The 22,137-nt window shown below is 35.0% G+C and overlaps 1 protein-coding gene and 1 non-coding gene across 2 annotated transcripts; one reads left to right on the top strand and one right to left on the bottom strand.

Moving 5' to 3' along the window:
- Window positions 1–8,222: 8,222 nt before the first annotated feature.
- On the top strand, window positions 8,223–8,624 carry LOC108462631 (uncharacterized). Its single transcript, XM_017762557.1, has one exon. The coding sequence runs from the start codon at window positions 8,223–8,225 to the stop codon at window positions 8,622–8,624; it is 402 nt and encodes a 133-aa protein (XP_017618046.1).
- Window positions 8,625–14,693: 6,069 nt separating this feature from the next.
- LOC128287207 (small nucleolar RNA R71) lies at window positions 14,694–14,800 on the bottom strand. Its single transcript, XR_008277903.1, has one exon. It is a non-coding gene; the product is annotated as a small nucleolar RNA R71 (small nucleolar RNA).
- Window positions 14,801–22,137: the final 7,337 nt, after the last annotated feature.

The raw sequence follows: 22,137 nt of genomic DNA, 5'->3' as shown, positions 1-22,137 counted from the left end.
ATTTAAAAAAAGACATTTCTTTCATGAATGAAATGTTGTTTGGTTTTGGCTTTTTTACATATATAAAATAAAATAAAATAAAAAATACTAAAATGGTATACCACCCCGATTAATTATGGGAATGGTATAGATAAAGAGGTGGAGGGTGATGAAGAGACAACACCACCTCCTTTTCTGACATATGTCAGTCAATGTTTAACAAAAAAATATTAATATTATATAGGTGAAGGCTAGCTAGTAGGCGACACCAAAACGGGTTAAATAGGGATCTCTAAGGCGAATACATACGAATACAAGCATATACATATACAGCCTTTTTTTGGTGGTGCCTATGACATAAGCGACACCAGTGGTGTCCATGTCATAGGCGACACTGGTAGTTCCCTTCCCATAGGTGACACCAATTGGCCTATTTAAATGTTTTGTGCAGATAAAATTTTAAGATTCAAAAGGAGTAAAATTTGACGATTCAAGAGTAGAAAAAGATTTTTTTTTTTTTTGTAAAAGAAGAGTGAATAAACAGAGAAGAGTTCACAAAAGGTTAGTAGATATGAAATTATTTTTTTTACAGTAATCTTTTTATTGTTCGAAATTGTATTAAGATTTTTTATTTCTTTTTTTAACAGATTTAGTATTAAAGATGGAGAATCAATTTTTTATATGCGTTTATTTCGATGGAGTAATTTTGACAATAACAGTTAGATGCATATTTGAATGTCACTAACAAATAGCAATGAGATTTAACAGAAATGTCTCGGTTGATGATATGAAGGCAAGGATTATTGCAAAAATTGTTAGACGTTGTGGGAGAAGGATCTCAAAACTTTCTACAAGTTTCCAGTTTCGACAGATCCCATCAAATTCACCGAGATGGAACTTGTAAATGATGAAGACGTAGAGACAATGATCGCTCTTTATTATGAGAATCGAAGCAACCAAAATGCACCAATTCAGTTATTTGTTAAGTTAGCTTATGTGGAGTCAGTTGAATATCCCATTCCATTAGGTGAAGAACATGGAGTTCAAGATCCATGTATGGCGTTTCAGAAATCGTACATTGATAGTCAATCAACTGTACCCGGGATCAACATCGATCTTAATGTTAGACCCGAGAATAATTCAGATGGTGATGATGGATATGATAGTAGTGATCCTTCTAATCACAAGGTTGATAGTGATAGTGATTTCGATGTGGATGAGGTTCCAGATGATATCAACTAGGAAGGCGCGAATAACAATAGAAAAGTTAATGTGTCTTCAGTTGGGAGCCCAATTTGACTTATTGTGATACACAATAATCTTGAGGTACACATGTCGCTCATAGACCCCCAATACGACGCATGTAGCCAAGTTCTTGAAATACCCCGATAAACTACCTGCTCACCGGTTGGCCGTGGCTTCCAAACCTGAAGAGTTATTTGTGGGCCAAAAGTTTGAATCAAAGAAAGAGTGCGTATTTGCCATTAAGCGGTATAGCATGAATGTGTCGATAGACTACAAAATCGTCACGTTTAAACTGACATTGTATATTGAGGAGTGTTGGAGGTCGACGGAAGGTTGCAATTGGCAGGTACGAGCCACATTTATCCAAGCAGATATGGGAGATACAAAAATTTGTTAGGCCTCACATATGCACTTCAACACATATGATAGAAGATCACTGAAAACTTGATTCTAAAACCATCTATACATGTATCATGCCAATGGTGAAAGACATGTCGACCATTAAAGTTTCGGTACCAATTATCAATATACAAGTACGATTATCGTACCGAAAAGTATGGATAGCTAAACAGATGAAAATATAGCAGTTGTACAGAGATTGGGATGCGTTATACGAAGTATATACTGGGGACTGCCATTTATTTAGAGACACGACCTTATTATAAACCGGATTACCAACTACAACCGGGGAAGAAGAATTTTTTACCGGATGTTCTGGATGTTTGATTCATGCGTGCAGGAATTTCCCCACCACAAGTTGTTTGTGTGGTATATGGGACTTGACTATACGGGAAATATACACAGATCCTACTTATTGCGGTTGCTTAAGATGGAAACAAAAATGTGCTCCCGATAGCGTTTGTCATTGTAGACAATGAGAACATGGAATCCTGAGAATTATTCCTCATGAACCTACAGAGGTATGTTGTTAGTGATGATAATATTTTCATCATATCCGATAGAGGGAAAGGAATAATTTTCGCTATTAGATGTTTCAGTATACCATGAATATCTATTTACTGTATCTGACACATCGCAGTTAACTTCCACCGAGAGTATAAGAATGCAAACTAGTGGAGACAAGTTGTGAAAATGGGAAAATTTTAGTTTCAATATATGTTTTAATGTTTTAATGTTTTAATTTGATACTGTAACTTATCTTTTCTTAATACATACATAGCGTACACCCTAAAGACACACCTTTTCTGACAAAGGATGACTAGACTTAAGGGTGACATGGAAGATGAAACGAACACTTCTTTTCAACAATGGTTGTGTATCATGGAGTCGTGGCAATTGGCTCAGAGTTTTAATGACAGATTTTGATATGGTCATATGACCACCAACTTGGCAGATGCGGTTAACTCCGTGTTGAGGAAAACATAACATCTTTCGATTTTATCTGTATTCTCAGCTATGTTCTACAAATTGGCTACCTTGATGCTAAGAATGGGGCTGCAACAAGTCAACTAGATAGAGGCTAGACATGTGTTTGTCGAAGATGTTAGGAATGCAATGGTTGTGAACTGTCGAAGGGTGAGGTCGATGAATGTAGAAATATATTAACGACTATTTAAAACATTTCGAGTTATAGAGACCATCATTCGTTGACCCGGTATCCTACCTAGGTCCTACGAAGTTAATCTTCGAAATAGATAGTGCGATTGTAGGAGATTCCAGACACTTTATTATCCTTATACGCATGTCATGACAGCCTATACTCGCGTCGTGATCAATGTTGAATAGTTTATCGCTAAGGTGTACACTCTCAAGCGTACATTGCGTGTTTGGAAAAATGAGTTCCCCGTCTTGTCTAACCTGTCTATATGAGAGGTGCCTCCTACGACTTTTGAGCTTGTCCCGGACAAAGGGTTACGTATGAATCTAAAAGGTCATCCGCAAGTGACCGAAATACATAATGAAATGGACATGAGTGAGAAAGCCTACGAGAAACTTTGTGGTATGTGCAGAGTAGCTGGACATAATTGGAGTAAATGCCCGTATCAAACCTATCATATTAGATAATCGTTGTAATCAGGTAAGAAATGAGCTAATGTACTCCATTATGGAATTTGGATAAATATTACATATTTTGTTCCAAGTTTGTTCAAATATGTCTCAATTAAATTACAATACTTGGTAAATGCTCGAACTTAGCCTTCAGCCATGAAAACCTCAAACCCATAAATTTTCCCTCACTGGGCAAGCGTCCCAGTAAGTTATAGCAAATGATGGTTGGCTTAGAGATCAAACTTATGCCTGTGACCGTAGTTGTAACACCTTTAACCCGTTTTTGTCACCGAAATAGGATTACGAAGTATAATTGTACAATTCAGAACCTTTTATAACAATAGTATCTAATTATTATATTAATTAACAATATTCATAAATAATTTAGAATGAAATAAGACACATTCATGGGACTTAAATCAAGCCTACGAGGCCTTAAAAATAGTTTAGGAACAATCAGGGACTAATTCAGAACAAAATAGGAGGTTTGGGGACAAAATGAAAAAAAATATTCAAAACAGGGGTCACACGATCGTGTGTCCAAGCTGTGTGACAGAGCTCAGAACGTGTGGCTTCAGACATAGCCATGTGGCCATCCCACACGCCTATGTGACCATCCCACACGCTCGTGTGTGATCTCACACGCCTGTACGCATGGGTCATGTAATTCTCTGACTTGGGTCACACGGCCGTGTCGCAGCCTGTGTGCCTACCCGTGTGAACTCTGCACCTAACGCGCTAAGGGCACACGCCCGTGTGGGCTACCCATATGTGACACACGACCGTGTGACAACCCGCGTCCCAGGTCGTGTGTACCCAAAGTGACCAAAATCATGCTTATTTTTCATCCAATTACATAGGTACCTAAACCAATTCGTGACACATGATCACAAGACTATAATCACACCTAAAAACAGCCAAAACATGCCAATTTCAACCACCTAAGACCAAAACAATGTGTTATATATGAAGATACAAAATAATGTTCATACTCAAACATTATCATTTCATATCACCTACAAGTCATAACATACACACCAACTAATCTATCTTAATCTCATTATGTCATACTTAAACATGATACTTACCATTCCTTGGACAAAACACCCAAGCTCAACTTTGAGTTTAACAATCATACCATATAAGGATTACTATTCCACAACATCAAACATACCCCAAAACACCACATATAGCTAGGAAACATTACAAACATAATCATTTACCCTATTACATGCCATATAATAAAAAAATGTTTACAAAATATACCAAAAGAGTCCTCGAGATAGTGTGATTATGCGAGTTGATCCGATCTCCCCTCCACAAATGTAACCTGCAAGAAAAGGAATAAGACATGAGTAAGCTTACGGAAACTTACGGAAACTTACGGAAACTTACTAAATTCGTTAACTAAACAATAATTTTACCAAATTACATAAACAAAACAATGTATATGATTTAAGAACTAAGTTCCTGTCAATCACAGCTCACAACAGGTGAATATTGCACAATACAATAATTCTATACTTGGATGGTTTACATCATCAAAATGCCATATGATAAATGATAGTAACCAAGTCATAGTTTCTAACAATATCTCATTTCAAGTAGCCAAAAGGGTAACACTCATTTGAGTTAACATTTATAACTTTAACTGGCTCATGATGTTACCTACACAAGTTGCAGAGAATCCGCAACACATGCAAGATATCAAGTCATCACTACAGTCTGTATTACTAGTACATAATACCTGCTAATTTGTAACGGCCCAAATTTCAGTGGTGTTGGAATATTGATTTGAGGTCACTAAATCTGAGATGTGAGTTTATAAATTAATAAGTAAAAGTTAGGTGTGATTTTAGAAATATTTTTGAATTAGTGAATTTTGTGAATTAAAAGAAATTATTAGGTAAATTAAGATAAAAACGAGGTATCGATACCTCAAAATTATAAATTGAGTCATAAATATTTTTATAAATATTTATGGAGTGTTAATAAGTTAGTATTAAAGTTTCACTAGGAAATCTTAACATTTCGGTAGTCAATTGAATGAAAAGGATTAAATTGAATAAGATGCAAAATTATGGAAAGTGATTAAATGGCTTAAATAATAAATAAGAGGGATTTAAAGAGCAATTTTACCCAAAATAAAATGGGCTGAACGGTTAGGTAAGGAAATGGCTGAGAAATAGTGTGAACTAATGGCAAAATGGTAATTTAGTTGAAATTGAATAGTTAAAAGTTGGACTAAATTAGAATATCTAGAGTTTTCTTTCATTTTCTTCATTCTCTCCAGCCAAAAACACCATTGAAGGGTTTATTTAAGCTAGTTTCTCATATTTTACTATATGTAAGCTCAATTCTTGATGATTTCTTGTAAATTTTATGATTTTGAGACTTTTACAACTAGGTCCTATTATCTAATTCATTAGTTTTTGATTTTATGAATGATTTAGGAAATTTCCATGAATAAGTGCTGGAATTTTATGATGATTTAGCATAGAATTGAAGCTTTAATTTTATTGTGTGATGATTTTATGGAGATAATTAAATAGAAATTGATATTTAGGATTAAATTGTGGAAGAATTTACAATTAGGGTTTTGTGTTGAAATTTTGAATGTCAAAGGCTGTAAAATAGTTCATAATGTTTATACAGAGCATTAAATAAGATAAATTAGTTCAATTTATGGGTAAATTGAGCAGGGATCAAATTGTAAAAACTGTAAAATTTTGGGTAAAAGTGTAATTTTAAGAATTAAAGGGTATAAACTGTGAAGTAGAGTAAAATTGAAATGAATGCTAATAAATGAATGATTTTACAATTATATATCAAGAACCCGAAGTGAATCGTGGAAAAGAGAAAATAGCCGAATAGTCCCTGAATTTGCACGACTTTTACGAATTGGCCCAGGTAATTTCATATGGCTAAATTCAATGTTTTTTTATGAAAATTTCATGAATGCTATGGTATATTATTGCATATAAATGTTATTAAATTGTGATAATTTTGAAATAATGTTTGAGCAAAAGTACAAATTAGGTGGAATGACGGATTTGAGTACTTTCGTTCAGTGGCTAAGACGAATTGACGGAAAAGACCATGGTTGAACCATGGCAACATGTGATATGTGTTTTCCGTATAAGACCATAATTGGGATATGGCATCGGTGTGATGTGGTTATGTGCTTCTGTGTAAGACCATATCTGGGATATGGCATCAGTGTGATATGTGATCCGTGTAAGACCATGGCTGGGCTATGGCTTCAGTGTGTGGTATGTGATTATGTGCAAGACCATATTTTTACTATGGCATTGTGAAAACGAAGTACTCAATTCCGTAATCGTTCCCTAATTTGATTAAGAAAGGTAAGTGATAAATGGGCCCAAGAGATTAAAATTTGTTAATAAGTGACATTGAATTCAATCACGTGAACTTATCACTGATTTTGAGATTGACAGGAGGAATTAGTGAAATTTTATATTATATGATTGTTACAAAATGTACGGTAAGATTTATTTTCTATGCCTATGAGTTTACTAAGCTTCTAAAAGCTTACTTGTGTATGTTTATTGTTTCTTGTAGATTGACGTATATACATTCAGAGGATCAGATCTACATCGAGGAGCACACTATCCAGATTTACTCCGGTAGATTTTGTTAAACACATTTTTTATTTATATGGCATGTATAGGGGTTGAAATGATAATGCAAAAGTATGAATGATTAAGTATGCAAAGTAATTTGAATGTGATGGTTGTGTTAGATAATGAAATATACATGTTTTAGCTTGAAATGGCTGATTGGTTGGACTTTGTTGATATATAAATGTGTTTTTGTGTAGGAGAACAATATAAGGGTGAGAAAAATGGCCTTATATGCCCTATTTTAGTCCACACGGGTGTGTGCTCACACACGGCCAGCCATATGGACATGTGTTAAGGTTGTGTGTCCCCTGTATCTTAAAAATAAGAAACAAAATGTCCAGTTTTAAACATACGGCCTAGCACATGAGCGTATGGCTTGGCCGTGTGACACACAAGGGCTCCAAACATGGCCGTGTGATACGGCCGTGTGAAGTCTACACCTAAAAGGTAAAATTTTAATTACCACACGGCCTAGCAACACAGGCATATGCTTAGGCCGTGTAACCTAAGTTTCTTCATGGATGCAAGTCGAAAAGTTACACGCCCCAGAAGCACGGCCATGTGGGCTACACGGTCATGCCACACCTGCGTGTGATCTTTATATGTGAGAAAAAATTTAAAAACAAATTTAAAAATTTCTCTGATGCTCCGATTCAGTCCCGACCCAATTCTAAAGCACGTTATTGGCTTCAAGGGTCTATTTAAAGGACGCTTATAATAAATCATGGTAACTGAACATTAAATATGTAAAATTTCTGTAAGTGTTCTGTATTTTTCCGTAATGTCTCATAACCCTGTTCCGGCAATAGATACGGGTTAGGAGTGTTACATTTTATGGTATCAGAGCTTCAGTTTAGCCAATTCTCAAAATGTGTGTGATGTGTAAAGTGCCTAGAAATACATACCATATAAATCTATGATAGTGTGATGTTCATGATCCGATCTAATCCTTGTTTTTATTATAGATTATCTTCGACTTGTAAAGATGTCAGATAGACCTGAACGTACTGAACAGGAAGAAGTTAACAATAGAGTACAGACCTCTGAACAAGGAACAAGCAGTAATGTTCCAATTTCTTTTATGCAAGAAGAAAAACTCAAAAACATGATTTATGGATTTATAAATCAGTGGTATAATGAGACAATGCGAGAAATAAATCAGGCTCAGCAACCTCTTCCCCTACTACAACATCAGTAGTACCCTCGGTTGCTCCTCCACCCCCTCCAATGACTGAATCCAGTAAACATTCTCAGCTTGAAAAGCTTAGAAAACTTAGGGCTACGAAATTTCGGAAAAGAACAGATGATGATCTTGTCAAGGCAGAGTATTGGTTATAGAGTATAATGAGAGTTTTTAAACAAATAGCGTGTTCATCCAAAGATTATTTGAGATTTGTTGTGTCGTTATTGAAAGAAGAAGTTCGCAATTGGTGGAAGACGATTGAAGCCATTGTACCAACAGAGAAAATTACTTGGGAATTCTTACAAATTGAATTTAAGAAGAAATATGTCAATAGAAAGTATTTGGATAAGAAGAAAATAGAATTCCTTGATCTACGACAGAGAAATAAGACAATAGCTGAATATGAAAGAGAATTTGTTTATTTCAGTAAATGTGCTCGAGATATTGTACCCACAGAGGAAGAAATGTATATCAGATTTGAAGAAGGGCTAAATGATGAGATCAGAATGATGATAGGGGGCACTGAGATACGAGAATTCTTTGTTCTATCAGGTCGTGCTTAGAAACTTAAAGAGGTATATAGTAGAAAGATGTGACGGGATAGAAAGAGTAAAGAATCCTTCAAAAGAAGTGCATCTAAGTTATTTTCAGCTTTACCAGTGAAGAAATCTAAAGAGGAATTTAGTCGAGCTACTTCAGCGCTAGAAAGCTCGGGTAAGAGTAGACCAAGACAATCTGATTTTAGGGTATCTGATAGACCTGTTGTTAGTGTGGGTAGTGTGCAAAACACCTCAAGGCCTAAATGCGAACATTGTGGAAGAAATCACTCCAGTGAATGTAGGGGTAAGATAGGGGCTTATTATAAATGTGGGGCTACTGATCATTTTATTCGAGATTATCCCTAACTACAAATAGAAGGAGAAATAGAAAACTACTCCTCAAAAAGGTAGACATTCAGGCTAGAGCAGTGCTTCAGGGGCTACTCATTTGGGTATAAAAGATATTGCTAGTCGGTCAGAGGCTAGGGCACTTGCCCGTACCTATACCATTCGAGCAAGAGAAGAAACAACAGTTCCGGACGTAATTGCTAGTACTTTCTATCTTTATGATGTTATTGTGTATGCATTGATAGACCCTGGGTCTACGCATTCATATATTTGCACTGTGTTAGCATCTGAAAAGAATTTATCTGTTGAGCCTACTGATTATGATATACAAGTCACTAATCCGTTAGGCTAAAGTATGGTAGTTAATTTAATATGTCGTAACTGTCCACTGAAAGTAAAAGGATGTGATTTCCCTGTTGATTTGTTATTGTTACCCTTTCGAGATTTGATATTATCTTGGGTATGGACTGGCTAATGAAACATGACGCGGTAGCAAATTATCGAGAAAAACAGATTAGTTTGAAATGTCAGACATGAGATATAATTTTGGTTGGGTTTGAGAATTTGGGTAATACTGTTTGAATGATTTCATCTTTTTCTGCTCAAAAATTATTGCATAAAGAAAATAAGGCATACTTAGCCTATATTCTTGATACTCGGGGAATTGAATCAAAGTTAGAGCAATTGTTTGTTATGAATGAATTTACTGATGTGTTTCTTAAGGAATTACCAGGTTTACCACCTAATAGAGAAGTCAAATTTGTGATAGATATGTTTCCGGGAACAACTCCCATTTTAGTGACATCGTATAGAATGACCCCAGCAGAATTAAAAGAGTTGAAGATACAGTTATAAGAGTTGTTAGACAAAGCGTTTATTAGACCGAGTATATCACCATGGGGTGCACCTGTTTTATTTGTGAAAAAGAAGGATGGTTCACTGAGACTGTACATAGATTACAGGTAGTTGAATAAGGTAACGATTAAAAATAAATCCCCTTTGCCTCGTATTGATGACTTATTCGATCAGTTGAAGGGTGCTGCGGTATTCTCAAAGATAGATCTCAGATCCGGGTGTTATTAGTTAAAAGTAAAAGAGTGTGATGTGCTGAAAATAGCCTTCAGAACTCGGTATGGCCATTATGAGTTCTTAGTCATGCCATTTGGTTTAACCGATGTTCTTGCTACTTTTATGGATTTAATGAATTGGATTTTTCAACCTTATTTGGATAGATTTGTGGTTATGTTCATTGACGATATACTGATCTATTCAAAGATAGAATCCGAGTATGCTCAGTACTTGGGAGTTGTGTTACAGATTTTGAGGGGAAAACAATTATATGCAAAATTCAGCAAATGTGAATTTTGGCTTCACGAGATTAGATTTTTGGGTCACATTGTATTGGCCGATGGAATACGAGTAGATCCTATCAAAGTATCAGTAGTGATAAATTGGAAAATTCTAAATAATGTAATTGAAGTGCGAAGTTTTCTAGGATTAGCCGGTTATTACCACAGATTTGTGAAAGACTTTTCAATAATTGCTTCACCGATGACCTGATTACTACAGAAGAATGTTGAATTTGTATGGTCTGATGAGTGTCAGCGAAGTTTTAATTAGTTCAAGAAAGTGTTAACAGAGGCTACAGTGTTAACTCAGCCTGAATCAGGTGTGTCATATGTGGTATATAGTGATGTATCTCTGAATGGTTTAGGCTGTTTACTTATGCAGTCAGGAAAAGTGGTAGCATATGCTTCTCAACAATTGAAATCACATGGGAGGAACTATCCCACAAATGATCTTGAGTTAGCTGCCATTGTTTTTGCTTTGAAAATATGGAGACATTACATATACGGTGAGAAATGTTATATTTATATAGATCGTAAGAGCTTGAAATATTTAATGTCGCAGAAGAAGCTGAACTTGAGACAGAGAAGGTGGCTGGAGCTACTAAAAGATTACGATCTTGTCATTGATTACCATCAGGGGAAGGCAAATGTAGTGGCAAATGTACTCAGTCGAAAATCATCATTGTTCGCTCTTCGAGCATTAAATACTTATTTGTCTGTTAATAAAGATGGTTCTGTGTTAGCAGAATTAAAGGCAAAACTAGTATTCTTTCAACAGATTCAGGAGTTCCAAAATGAAGACCCAAAATTGGTGTTGAAACGACAGATGGTTGAAAACAACTTGAACTCAGAATACTCTATTGATGATAGTGATATGTTATACTATCGTAATAGAATTTGTGTTCCGAATAATCTAGATTTGAAAAATGATATTTTATCAGAGGCTCATAGTAGTATGTACTCAATTCATTCGGGTAGTACGAAAATGTATTTTGATTTGAAGAAAATGTATTGGTGGCATGGTATGAAACGAGAAATTTGTGAATTTATGGCGAAATGTTTGATTTGTCAGTAGGTAAAAGTAGAACATCAAGTGCCCACGATTTTGTTAAAACCCGTAATGATTCTGGAATGGAAGTGGGAACATGTGATGATGGATTTTGTATCTGGCTTACCTGTGACTCCGAAAAAGAAAGATTCGATTCGGGTGATAATGGACAAATTGACTAAGTCAGCACATTTTATTCCAGTCAGAACAAATTTTTCACTTGAAAAGTTAGTGGAATTATATGTGTCAGAAATTGTGAAATTACATAGAGTGTCGATGTCCATTATTTCTTATTGACGTTTGAGGTTTACTTCGAGATTTTAGAGTAAACTACAGGAAGCTTTAGCCACTTAAAAATTTAGCACAGCTTTTCATCCTCAGACCGACAAGTAATCAGAGTGAGTGATTCAAATTTTAGAAGATATGTTGAGATGTTGTATACTCAAGTTCGGTGGTAGCTGGGAAAGGTATTTACCTTTAACTGAATTTGCTTATAATAATAGCTATCAAACTAGTGTCAAAATGGCACCGTTTGAAGCTCTGTATGGAAGGAAATGTAAAACCCCATTATATTGGTTAGAATTAAGTGAATCGAAGTTAGTGGGAGTAGATTTGATTCAAGAAACTGAAGAGAAAGTTCAGATTATTCTAAATAGTTTGAAAGCTGCTTCCGATCATCAGAAGTTGTACGCAGATCTGAAAAGAAGAGATATAGAGCTCAATGTGGGCGATAGTGTGTTCTTCAAAGTTTCTCCGTGGAAGAAAGTTCTACGGTTTGGTAAAAAGAGAAAACTAGTCCACAATATATCGGGCCGTATGAAATCATTGAAAGAATCAGTTTGGTAGCTTATAGATTGGCTTTGCCTCCGGAACTTGAGAAGATCTATAATGTGTTTCATGTATCTATGTTGAGACGGTATAGATTAGATCCTTCACATGTGATTCCTCATACCGAGATAGAGCTACTATCAAATATGACTTATTCGAAGGAACTAGTGAAAATTTTAGCTCAGGAAATTAAAGAGCTACGAAATAAACGAGTACCGTTAGTTAAAGTGTTGTGGCACCGACATAGATTAGAGGAGGCATCCTGAGAAACAGAAGAGTCTATAAGATCAAGTACCCAAATTTATTCACAGGTATGAAATTTCGAGGACAAAATTTCCTAAGGGGGAGAGTTGTAACGGCCCAAAATTCGGTGGTGTTGGAATATTGATTTGAGATCACTAAATCCGACATGTGAGTTTAGAAATTAATAAGTAAAAGTTAGGTGTGATTTTAGAAATATTTTTGAATTAGTGAATTTTGTAAATTAAGATAAAAATGAGGTATGGAGAGCTCGAAATTATAAATCGAGTCATAAATATTTTTATAAATATTTATGGAGTGTTAATAAGTTAGTATTAAAGTTTCTCTAGGAAATCTTAACATTTCGATAGTCAATTGAATGAAAAGGATTAAATTGAATAAGATGCAAAATTGTGGAAAGTGATTAAATGGCTTAAATAATAAATAAGAGGGATTTAAAGAGCAATATTTTACCCAAAATAAATTGGGCTGGACGGTTAGGTCAAGAAATGGCTGAGAAACAGAGTGAACTAATGGCAAAATGGTAATTTAGTTAAAATTGAATAGTTCAAAGTTGGACAAAATTAGAATATCTAGAGTTTTCTTTCATTTTCTTCATTCTCTCCAGCCAAAAACACCTTTAAAGGGTTTCTTTAAGCTGGTTTCTCATATTTTACTACATATAAGCTCAATTCTTGATTATTTCTTGTAAATTTTATGATTTTGAGGCTTATACAACTGGTCCTATTATCTAGTTCATTAGTTTTTTATTTTATGAATGATTTAGGAAATTGCCATGAATAAGTGCTGGAAGTTTATGATGATTTAGCATGGAATTGAAGCTTTAATTTTATTGTGTGATGATTTTATGGAGATAATTAAATAGAAATTGATATTTAGGATTAAATTGTGGAAGAATTTACAATTAGGGTTTTGTGTTGAAATTTTGAATGTCAAAGGCTGTGAAATAGTTCATAGTGTTTAGACAAAGTGTTAAATAAGAGAAATTAGTTCAATTGATGGGTAAATTGAGTAGGGATCAAATTGTAAAAATTGTAAAATTTAGGGTAAAAATGTAATTTTAGGAATTAAAGGGTATAAACTGTGAAGATGAGTAAACCTGAAATGAATGCTAATAAATGATTTATTTTACAATTATAGATCAAGAACCCAAAGTGAATCGTGGAAAATAGTCTCAAAAGAGATATTAATGTAATTTAGGGATTTCTACGGAATCAAGGCAAGTGAATAAATCGTTTGATTCAGAGTCAGAATAATAAGTGAAGTCTAGATGGATTCTTTCTTGGGTATTGTCCTCTTTATAAGTTTTCTTCAAGTATTTTTCCCAATTCACTCTCTGTCCCGTTCAGTAGTTAATTAGTTAGTTAATTTTAGATTAAAACAAATTTTAGATTAAAACAAATCCTTTATATTTTAGGCTAAATAATATAAAGATAGTTAATACTAGTACTTTTAGTCTTTGTGGATACAATATTCTGGACTCACCATAGCTATACTACCATTCGATAGGTGTGCTTGCCTTAGTCGTGATCATAGTCTAGTTTAGTGATTCATAAAACGATCATCAAGTTTTTAGCACCGTTGTCGGGGACTAAAATATTAGGAACACTTGATTTTTATTAATTTAGCCATTTTTTATTACATTTTATTTTTTTTTAATTACTAATTTTTCTTTTATTTGCTTCTAGCAGGTTTATTTAATTTATGACTAGAAGAAATCCGCCGGGACCATTGAATTTTGACAGTGAAATTGAAAGTATAGTTCGCAGAAACCAAAGAGAGGTGAGACAGAACCGACAAAGTACAGAGGAAGATCAAGATGACGCTACTAAGGAGATGGCTAACAATCAGAATAATCAGCTACTTCCTGTGGATCTTCGAAATCCTACTCCTCGTACTATGTATGATTATGCTAAACCCACTCTCACTGGGGCTGAATCGAGTATTGTTAGACCTGCCATTGCTACAAATAATTTTGAACTGCAACCTAACACTATTCAAATGATTCAACAATTTGTTCAGTTTGATGGTTTGTAGGATGAATACCCGAATACTCATTTGGCCAATTTCTTAGAGTTCTGTGATACTTTTAATATAAATGACGTTTCTGAAGATGTCATTCGCCTACGATTATTCCCTTTATCGTTGAGAAATAAGGCTAAGCAGTGGTTGAACTCCTTACCACGAGGTTCCATCACTACTTGGGATTAAATGACCGAGAAGTTTTTATTGAAATACTTTCCACCGGCCAAAACGGCCAAATTGAGGAATGATATCTCTTCCTTTGTGCAGATGGATTTAGAAACCCTTTACGATGCATGAGAGAGGTATAAGGATATATTGAGAAGGTGCCCTCACCATGGGTTACCTCTATGGCTACAAGTTCAAACCTTCCACAATGGTTTGAACCCTTCAACTAGGCAAATGATCTAAACAGCTGCCGGTGGTACTATAAATAATAAAACACCTGAGAGGCTTATGAGTTCATAGAGAAAATGTCACTGAATAACTATTAGTGGCAAGTTATAAGGACAAAGACGACAAAAGCAGCTGGTGTTTTTAACGTTGATGCGGTTACCATGTTGTCAAATCAGGTAGAAGTTTTAAATAGAAAGATTGATGGTTTATGTGGTTCTACGCAGGTACAACCAGTGATGCAGTGTGACACGAGTGGAGCTGGAATGAGCAATTTAGAAAACTTACCCTACGGTCCTATCATGGAAAATAAACAAATGAATTATATGGGTAATAATCTTATACCTCAAAATAATCCTTACAGTAATACCTACAATGCAGGTTGGAGGAACCACCCAAATTTCTCATAGAGAGGTCAAGAAAATCAAAGACCACCACCACCCCCTTCGGGTTTTCAGTAGCAACCTTATCTGTAAGAAAAGAAATTGAACATTGAAGAGATGTTTGAAAATTTTATTTTGGTGTCAGATACTTGTTTTCAAAACACTGAGACGACTTTGAAAAATCAGCAAGCATCGATTCAAGGGCTTGAAAATCAAATTGAGCAGTTTGCTAAATTAGTTTCGGAAAGGCAATAAAGTAGTTTACCTAGTAACACTGAACCCAACCCAAGAGAACATGTAAAAGCGGTTACATTGAGGAATGGGAAAGTGTTAACTGAACCTAAAAAGAAGTTGCCACAAGAATCTGATAAGGAAAAGGACGAGGAGGTAAAACCCGAAGTAAGTGTAACACTGGTGCTGAAAGAATATAAACCACCGATCCCATATCCAACAAAGTTGAAGAAAAACTGCATGGATGCACAATTTGGTAAATTTCTTGAACTTTTTAAACAGCTACATATTAACTTACCTTTTGTTGAAGCTATTTCGTAGATGCCTACATATACTAAATTTCTAAAGGAGCTTCTAACAAATAAAAGAAAGTTTGAAGAGCTATCTACCATGGAACTCAACGAGGAATGTTTAGCTATTCTTCAAAATAAGCTACCAACCAAATTGAAAGACCCAAGAAGTTTCACTATTCCGTGTTTAATTGGTAGTTTGAATATTGAGAAAGCATTAGCTGATTTAGGTGCCAGTATTTATTTGATACCTTTTAAAATGTTCAAACAGTTTGGTCTTGGGGAACCAAAACCCACTAGGATGAGTATTCAATTAGCTGATAGATTTGTTAAGTATCCTAGGGGTATTATTGAAGATGTCTTTCTGAAAGTAGATAAATTCATATTCCCTGTTGATTTTGTTGTACTTGACATGGATGAGGATATTGAGGTACCTTTAATTTTAGGTCGCCCATTCTTAGCTACTGCTAGAGCTATCATTGATGTAGGTGACGGTAAACTTGTGCTTAGGGTAGGTGATGAAAAGATTATTTTTAAAATTTATAATGCCATGTGATTCTCTAGAGAACAAGATGATTCATGTTACTTTATTGACTCTATTGATCATTCTATTCAAGATTCTCTTAAAAAATCATTCATAAAGACATGTTGGAACTGTGTCTTGTCCATGGAGAGGAGGCTGATGACGATACCATTGAGATAGGGAAGATAAAAATTGATTTAAACTCTAATGAGTCTTCCCCAAGACAAAAGAAGTATAAGGGTATTGAAATAAACAATAAACTAAAACAAAAACCCTCTATTGAAGAACCTCCCAAATTGGAACTGAAGCAATTACCAGATCACTTAGAGTATGCATTCCTCGGAGACAATTCAACACTACCAGTGATTATTGCTTCCAACTTGCAACCCAATGAGAATAATGAGTTATTACAAGAACTGAAGGAGCATAAAAGAGCCATAGCTTGGAAGATTTCTAACATTAAAAGAATCAGCCTTTCGTTCTGCAGCCACAAAATTTTAATAGAAGATAAATATAAATCGTGAATGTGGAAACACAAAAATTTATATATTTTTTCATACCTAATTTTTCTTAAATTCATGCAATTCTGGTTAAATTCTTGTCGAAAAATAATTAAATATTATAAAATAATTAAATCATGCTAAAAATATGAACATGGTGAATTTATTTAATTTTATACTTAATTTCGATTAATTTTGACTATTTTCAACAGATTCGCGTAAAAGGCGAAAATTGGCTCGGCTGACACTGCTGAAAGCACAAAACCGAGAAGTAATTTGAAGTATCAAGGCACTTTAATTTTCAGCCTAAGACTGTCCAAAAATGTGTATTAATTCATAATTTAATTAATTTTAATTTATTCCCCATTTAATTTGGGTTAAATAAATTATTTTTAATTAACTATGGAGAAAGGGTCCAGTCGAACCGCACTGGTCGAGCCAGATTGAGTGAACCAAACCAGCCACTAAATGGGCAGCCCAGAACTGTCCATATACTGACCCAAATCAGCATTTTAGCTGATTAAATATGCTTGCAAAAATACCCTCAAAAGACTTCTAAATTGCATTCAAACCCCACATTAAATTATGGCTTTGTAGATTTGCCCCAAGCTTAAAATAGCAAAGTTGAAACTCTCAACTTTGCCATGTGTGGCCAGCCAAGGGAGGGCTCTTTGGCTGCTAGAATTTGCTATTTTTAGCAGCCACAATCAGCTATAAAAGCCACCCCTTGCTGATCATTCAAAGCATCCCTCACTTCACATCATTCTCTCATTCCCTCTCTCACTTTTCTCTTATTTTTTCCATTCCATTCCCTTTTGTTCAAGTGCCGATTTCTTATCTTGGGAAAGAGTCTTCCATCAGCCATTTTGGAGCAGCAATTAGGTGTTCATAAGCCGCCTTGATAGCTAAGGCCAACGAAGAACAAAGAATAGAGCAACTAGTCAAGCCATGGAGAAACACCGGATTTACCTCTTGTTCCCTAACTCTTTAATTTTTGTTGTTATTTTGACGAACATGTTTATGAATATTTATGCTATTGAAATGGTTATTTTAATCAATTCAGCTTAAATTACGTTTGTGTTGGGTTGATTATATTCTGTTTGCTTAAATTGTTAAAATGATGTTTATGCTGTTATAAGCCTCGGTAAGATGCTTGATTAAGTAAAACCATGCTTAAGTTATTCTTGCATTACAACTGTGAGGTAACTAATGAATTAATTATTTAAACGGATTGAAATTGTAATTAATTGACATAGTACTTACTCAGTGCATGTTTATTCTTCTAAGATAGCTGAAAGGTAAATTAGCAATGTATCTGGCGATATTATTGCCTTGCATAACTTGCAAGATTATTGTGATTAAATTGTTTTAAGGTAGAGATGCATTGTTACTTCACAAAGTCTTCTATATGCTTATTAGATTTAATTAATCGTTTGAATTGACATAGGAATATACAAGAGATTGGTTCAATTTAATGAGTATGTATGTGCAATAACATGTTTGCTTGCTAGAATCTGTTTAGTCGATTGAATTGACATAGGGATATGTCAAGAGATGAATGGATTTTTGTATGTAAATTTGTTCATAAGTTAGCAAATTATCGAGTTGCTGTGAATTTATTCGTAACAATGCATACATGAGTTTAATAATTCTAAGTTAAAGGAATATGATTAATCCAACACAAGTATGTTACATTAATTAAATATTATTCAAAATCGTGCACTAGAACTCTTTTGTTTTATTTAAATCATTTACTTAAGTTTTTAAATAGTTTTTGCCCATCTTCTAAAACCAAATTATTTTTACTTCACCAAAGTGTTTTACAATTAATTTCATAAATAATTCTTTTTACAGTCCCTGTAGGTATGATAACTCGACATTTACTTGTCACTTTATTACTTGTTGCAGTTGTGTACACTTGCACATTATTTCCATAGTTCCAGTATGCAAGCTCAAAGATGATTGAATCCCAACATGAAAGAAGTTGTTAAATATAGGTAATTAAACTTCTAGATACTGGTATTATTTATCCTATTTCTGACAGTACTTGGGTAAGTATTGTGTAGGTTGTTCCAAAGAAGGGAGGCATGACTGTTGTTGCCAATGAGAAGAATTAATTAATTCCAACAAGAACAGTCACGGGTTGGAGAGTTTGCATTAACTACAGGAAATTGAACGATATTACGAGAAAAGATCATTTTCCCCTACCATTCATTGATCAAATGTTGGAAAGATTATCTGGGCATATGTTTTATTGTTTCCTAGACGGACTCTCTAGCTACTTTCAAATTCCGATAGCTCTTGAGGATCAAAAGAAGACAATATTTACATGTCCATATAGTACGTTCGTTTATCGTAGAATGCCTTTCGAATTATGTAATGCTCCTGCCACATTCCAGCGCTGCATGTTAGCCATCTTTGATAAACTTGTAGAAGATATTATAGAGGTATTTATGGACGACTTCTTGGTATTTGGTAATTCTTTCCATCTTAGTCTTAAAATTTTAAAACGAGTTCTAATGAGATGTGAGGAAATGAACCTTGTGCTTAATTGGGAAAAGTGACACTTCATGGTTCGAGAAGGGATTGTATTAGGTAACAAAATTTCTAGTAAAGGGATTGAGGTTGATAAAGAAAAAATTGAGACCATAGAAAAATTACCTCCTAGTTCAGTTAAGGCTATTAGAAGCTTTTTAGAACATGCTGGGTTTTACAGAAGATTTATTAAAGATTTTTCTAAAATAGCTAAGCCTTTAACAAAACTACTAGAAGAAGACATACCTTTCAATTTTGATCAAAAATGTTTGGAAGCATTTAATACTCTCAAAGATAAATTAATAAATGCTCCAATTATAATTGCACCTGATTGGAATTCACCTTTTGAACTAATGTGTGATGCAAGTGATTTTGTAGTAGGCGCAGTTTTTGGACAGTGAAGAGATAAGCATTTTTAACGATTTATTATGCCAGCAAGACCTTAACAGCCGCACAAGAAAACTACACTACCACGAAAAAAAAATTACGAGCTGTGGTTTTTGCATTCGATAAATTTAGATCATATCTATTATTATCTAAAGTTGTTGTTTACACTGACCATTCAGCTCTTCACTATTCCATAACTAAGTCTGATGCAAAACAATGACTCATAAGATGGATTCTACTTTTACAGGAATTTGATTTGGAAATTCATGATAAGAAAGGAGCTGAAAACCTTGTGGCAGACCACCTTTCTAGGCTTGAAAATCCACATATCAAAGAGCTCGATGAGAATGGGATAAATGACTCGTTTCCTAAGGAAAACTCTTGGTTATATCTGACTCTAAGTTACCTTGGTTTGCAGATATCGCGAATTACTTAACTACTAACATCTTACCAAAAGGATTGACACATTATCAAAAGAAGCGATTCTTTGCCGATATGAAAAATTATTTTTAGGAGGATCCTTTTCTTTTTCGTATATATGCAGATCAAGTAATTCAAAGATGTGTTGCAAAACTAGAGGCAAGCAAAATCTTAGAATACTGCCATTCAAGACCAATGAGAAGACATTACAGTGGAACTAGGACAGCACAAAAAATGCTCGAATCAGGTTTTTATTGGCTGACACTGTTCAAAGACACTAACAGGTATGTCACCTCTTGTGATAGATGCCAGAGAACAGGTAATATCTCTAAACACGATGAAATACCTCAAACATATATGCTATCATGTGAAATATTTGATATATGAGGCATTGATTTTATGGGTCCGTTCCCTAGCTCCTTTGGGAATAAATACATCTTAGTGGCGGTGGATTACATATCAAAATGGGTGAAAGCTCAAGGTTTAACTACTAATGATGCCATAGTGGTAGTGAGATTTCTTAAAAAGCTCTTCTCTAGATTCGGAACACCTAGAGCGATCATTAGTGATAGGGGTACTCATTTTTGTAACGCTCAATTCGAAAAAGTCCTTAAAAAATATGGAGTGCACCACAGAACCGCTACCCCTTATCATCCTCAAACTAGTGGACAAGTTGAAGTGGCAAACCGAGAGCTCAAACGTATCCTAGAGAAAATCGTAGAATCGAATAGGAAAGATTGGACGGTAAAAGTAGACGACGCTTTATGAGCTTATAGAACCGCTTTTAAAACTTTCATAGGAAAATCTCCTTACAAACTTGTTTATGGGAAAAGTTGTCATTTACCATTTGAGTTAGAGCACAAAGCATTTTGGGCTATAAATTTTCAAAATTATTATCTCAAACTTACAAGTGATAAGAGATTGATGCAGTTGAACGAGTTAGACGAATGGCAAACAAATGCTTATGAGAACTCACGATTATATAAAAAGTAACAAATCGATGCCATGATACTCGTTTGAAGCAGCCCAAGCAATTTGCAGCAGGAGATCTTGTTTTGCTATACAATTCAAAGCTTAAATTGTTCCTTGGAAAGCTAAAATCAAGAAGGTCAGGTCCATTTGTAGTCTAAACCGTCTTTTCCTACGGCACAGTAGAGGTAACTCACCCAATGTACGGCACATTCAAGGTAAATAGTCATCGACTTAAACTTTATAATGGTGAGGACTTTAGAGATGTTAGAGAGGAGCTTCAGCTCCGTGAACCTTCGCAATAGAAAACACAAGGTAAGTTTATTTTAAGACTTTAAATAAGCGCATCTCAGGTGGCAACCCGAGTATTAACACTACTAATTTCCTAATTTTTATTTCATATTATTAATACTTTAAAATAAACAACATTAAAATGCAGGTTTTTAACCTACACGCCTGGACACACGGGCGTGTCCTTGCCCGTGTAAATTTTAAGACTTAGTTTTTAATTTTTTAAAAATTTGACAATGAGCTACACGGCCTAGAGACACGACCATGTGGACCACACGGCCTGAAGGTCTACACGGCCTGGACACACTGACGTGTCTTTAGTCTTGTTGACCCTGGAGCTAAATTTTCGTAAATATCGACAGATACACGGTCTAACAGAGTCTATACGGACCATATGGCCTTGACACACGAGCGTGTACTAGGCCGTGTAAAAACTGAAGCTTAATTTTTTAAATTTAAAACAAGTCAGTGAGCTACACAGGCGAGGCAGATGGTCATGTGTTCGGACACACGGGCGTGTAAGAGACCACACAGGCGTGAGAGAAACGAACAACATTGCATATGGCCGTGTGATACGACCATATGAAACACACGGCTTGGACACACGGGCTTGTCCCTGGCCATGTAAAGATTGGGCTGTAATTTAAATTGCACACGAGCTGAACAGAGGCCACACGGGCGTGTGACATGGTCGTGTGGCCCAACACAGACCATTATACGACCATGTCACCCAAAAAACCTCCAAACCCTAATTTGCCC

This window comes from Gossypium arboreum, chromosome 13 (genome assembly GCF_025698485.1).
Source record: "Gossypium arboreum isolate Shixiya-1 chromosome 13, ASM2569848v2, whole genome shotgun sequence".
Lineage (NCBI taxonomy): Eukaryota > Viridiplantae > Streptophyta > Magnoliopsida > Malvales > Malvaceae > Gossypium > Gossypium arboreum.
This window is presented reverse-complemented; position numbering and strand designations above follow the sequence as displayed.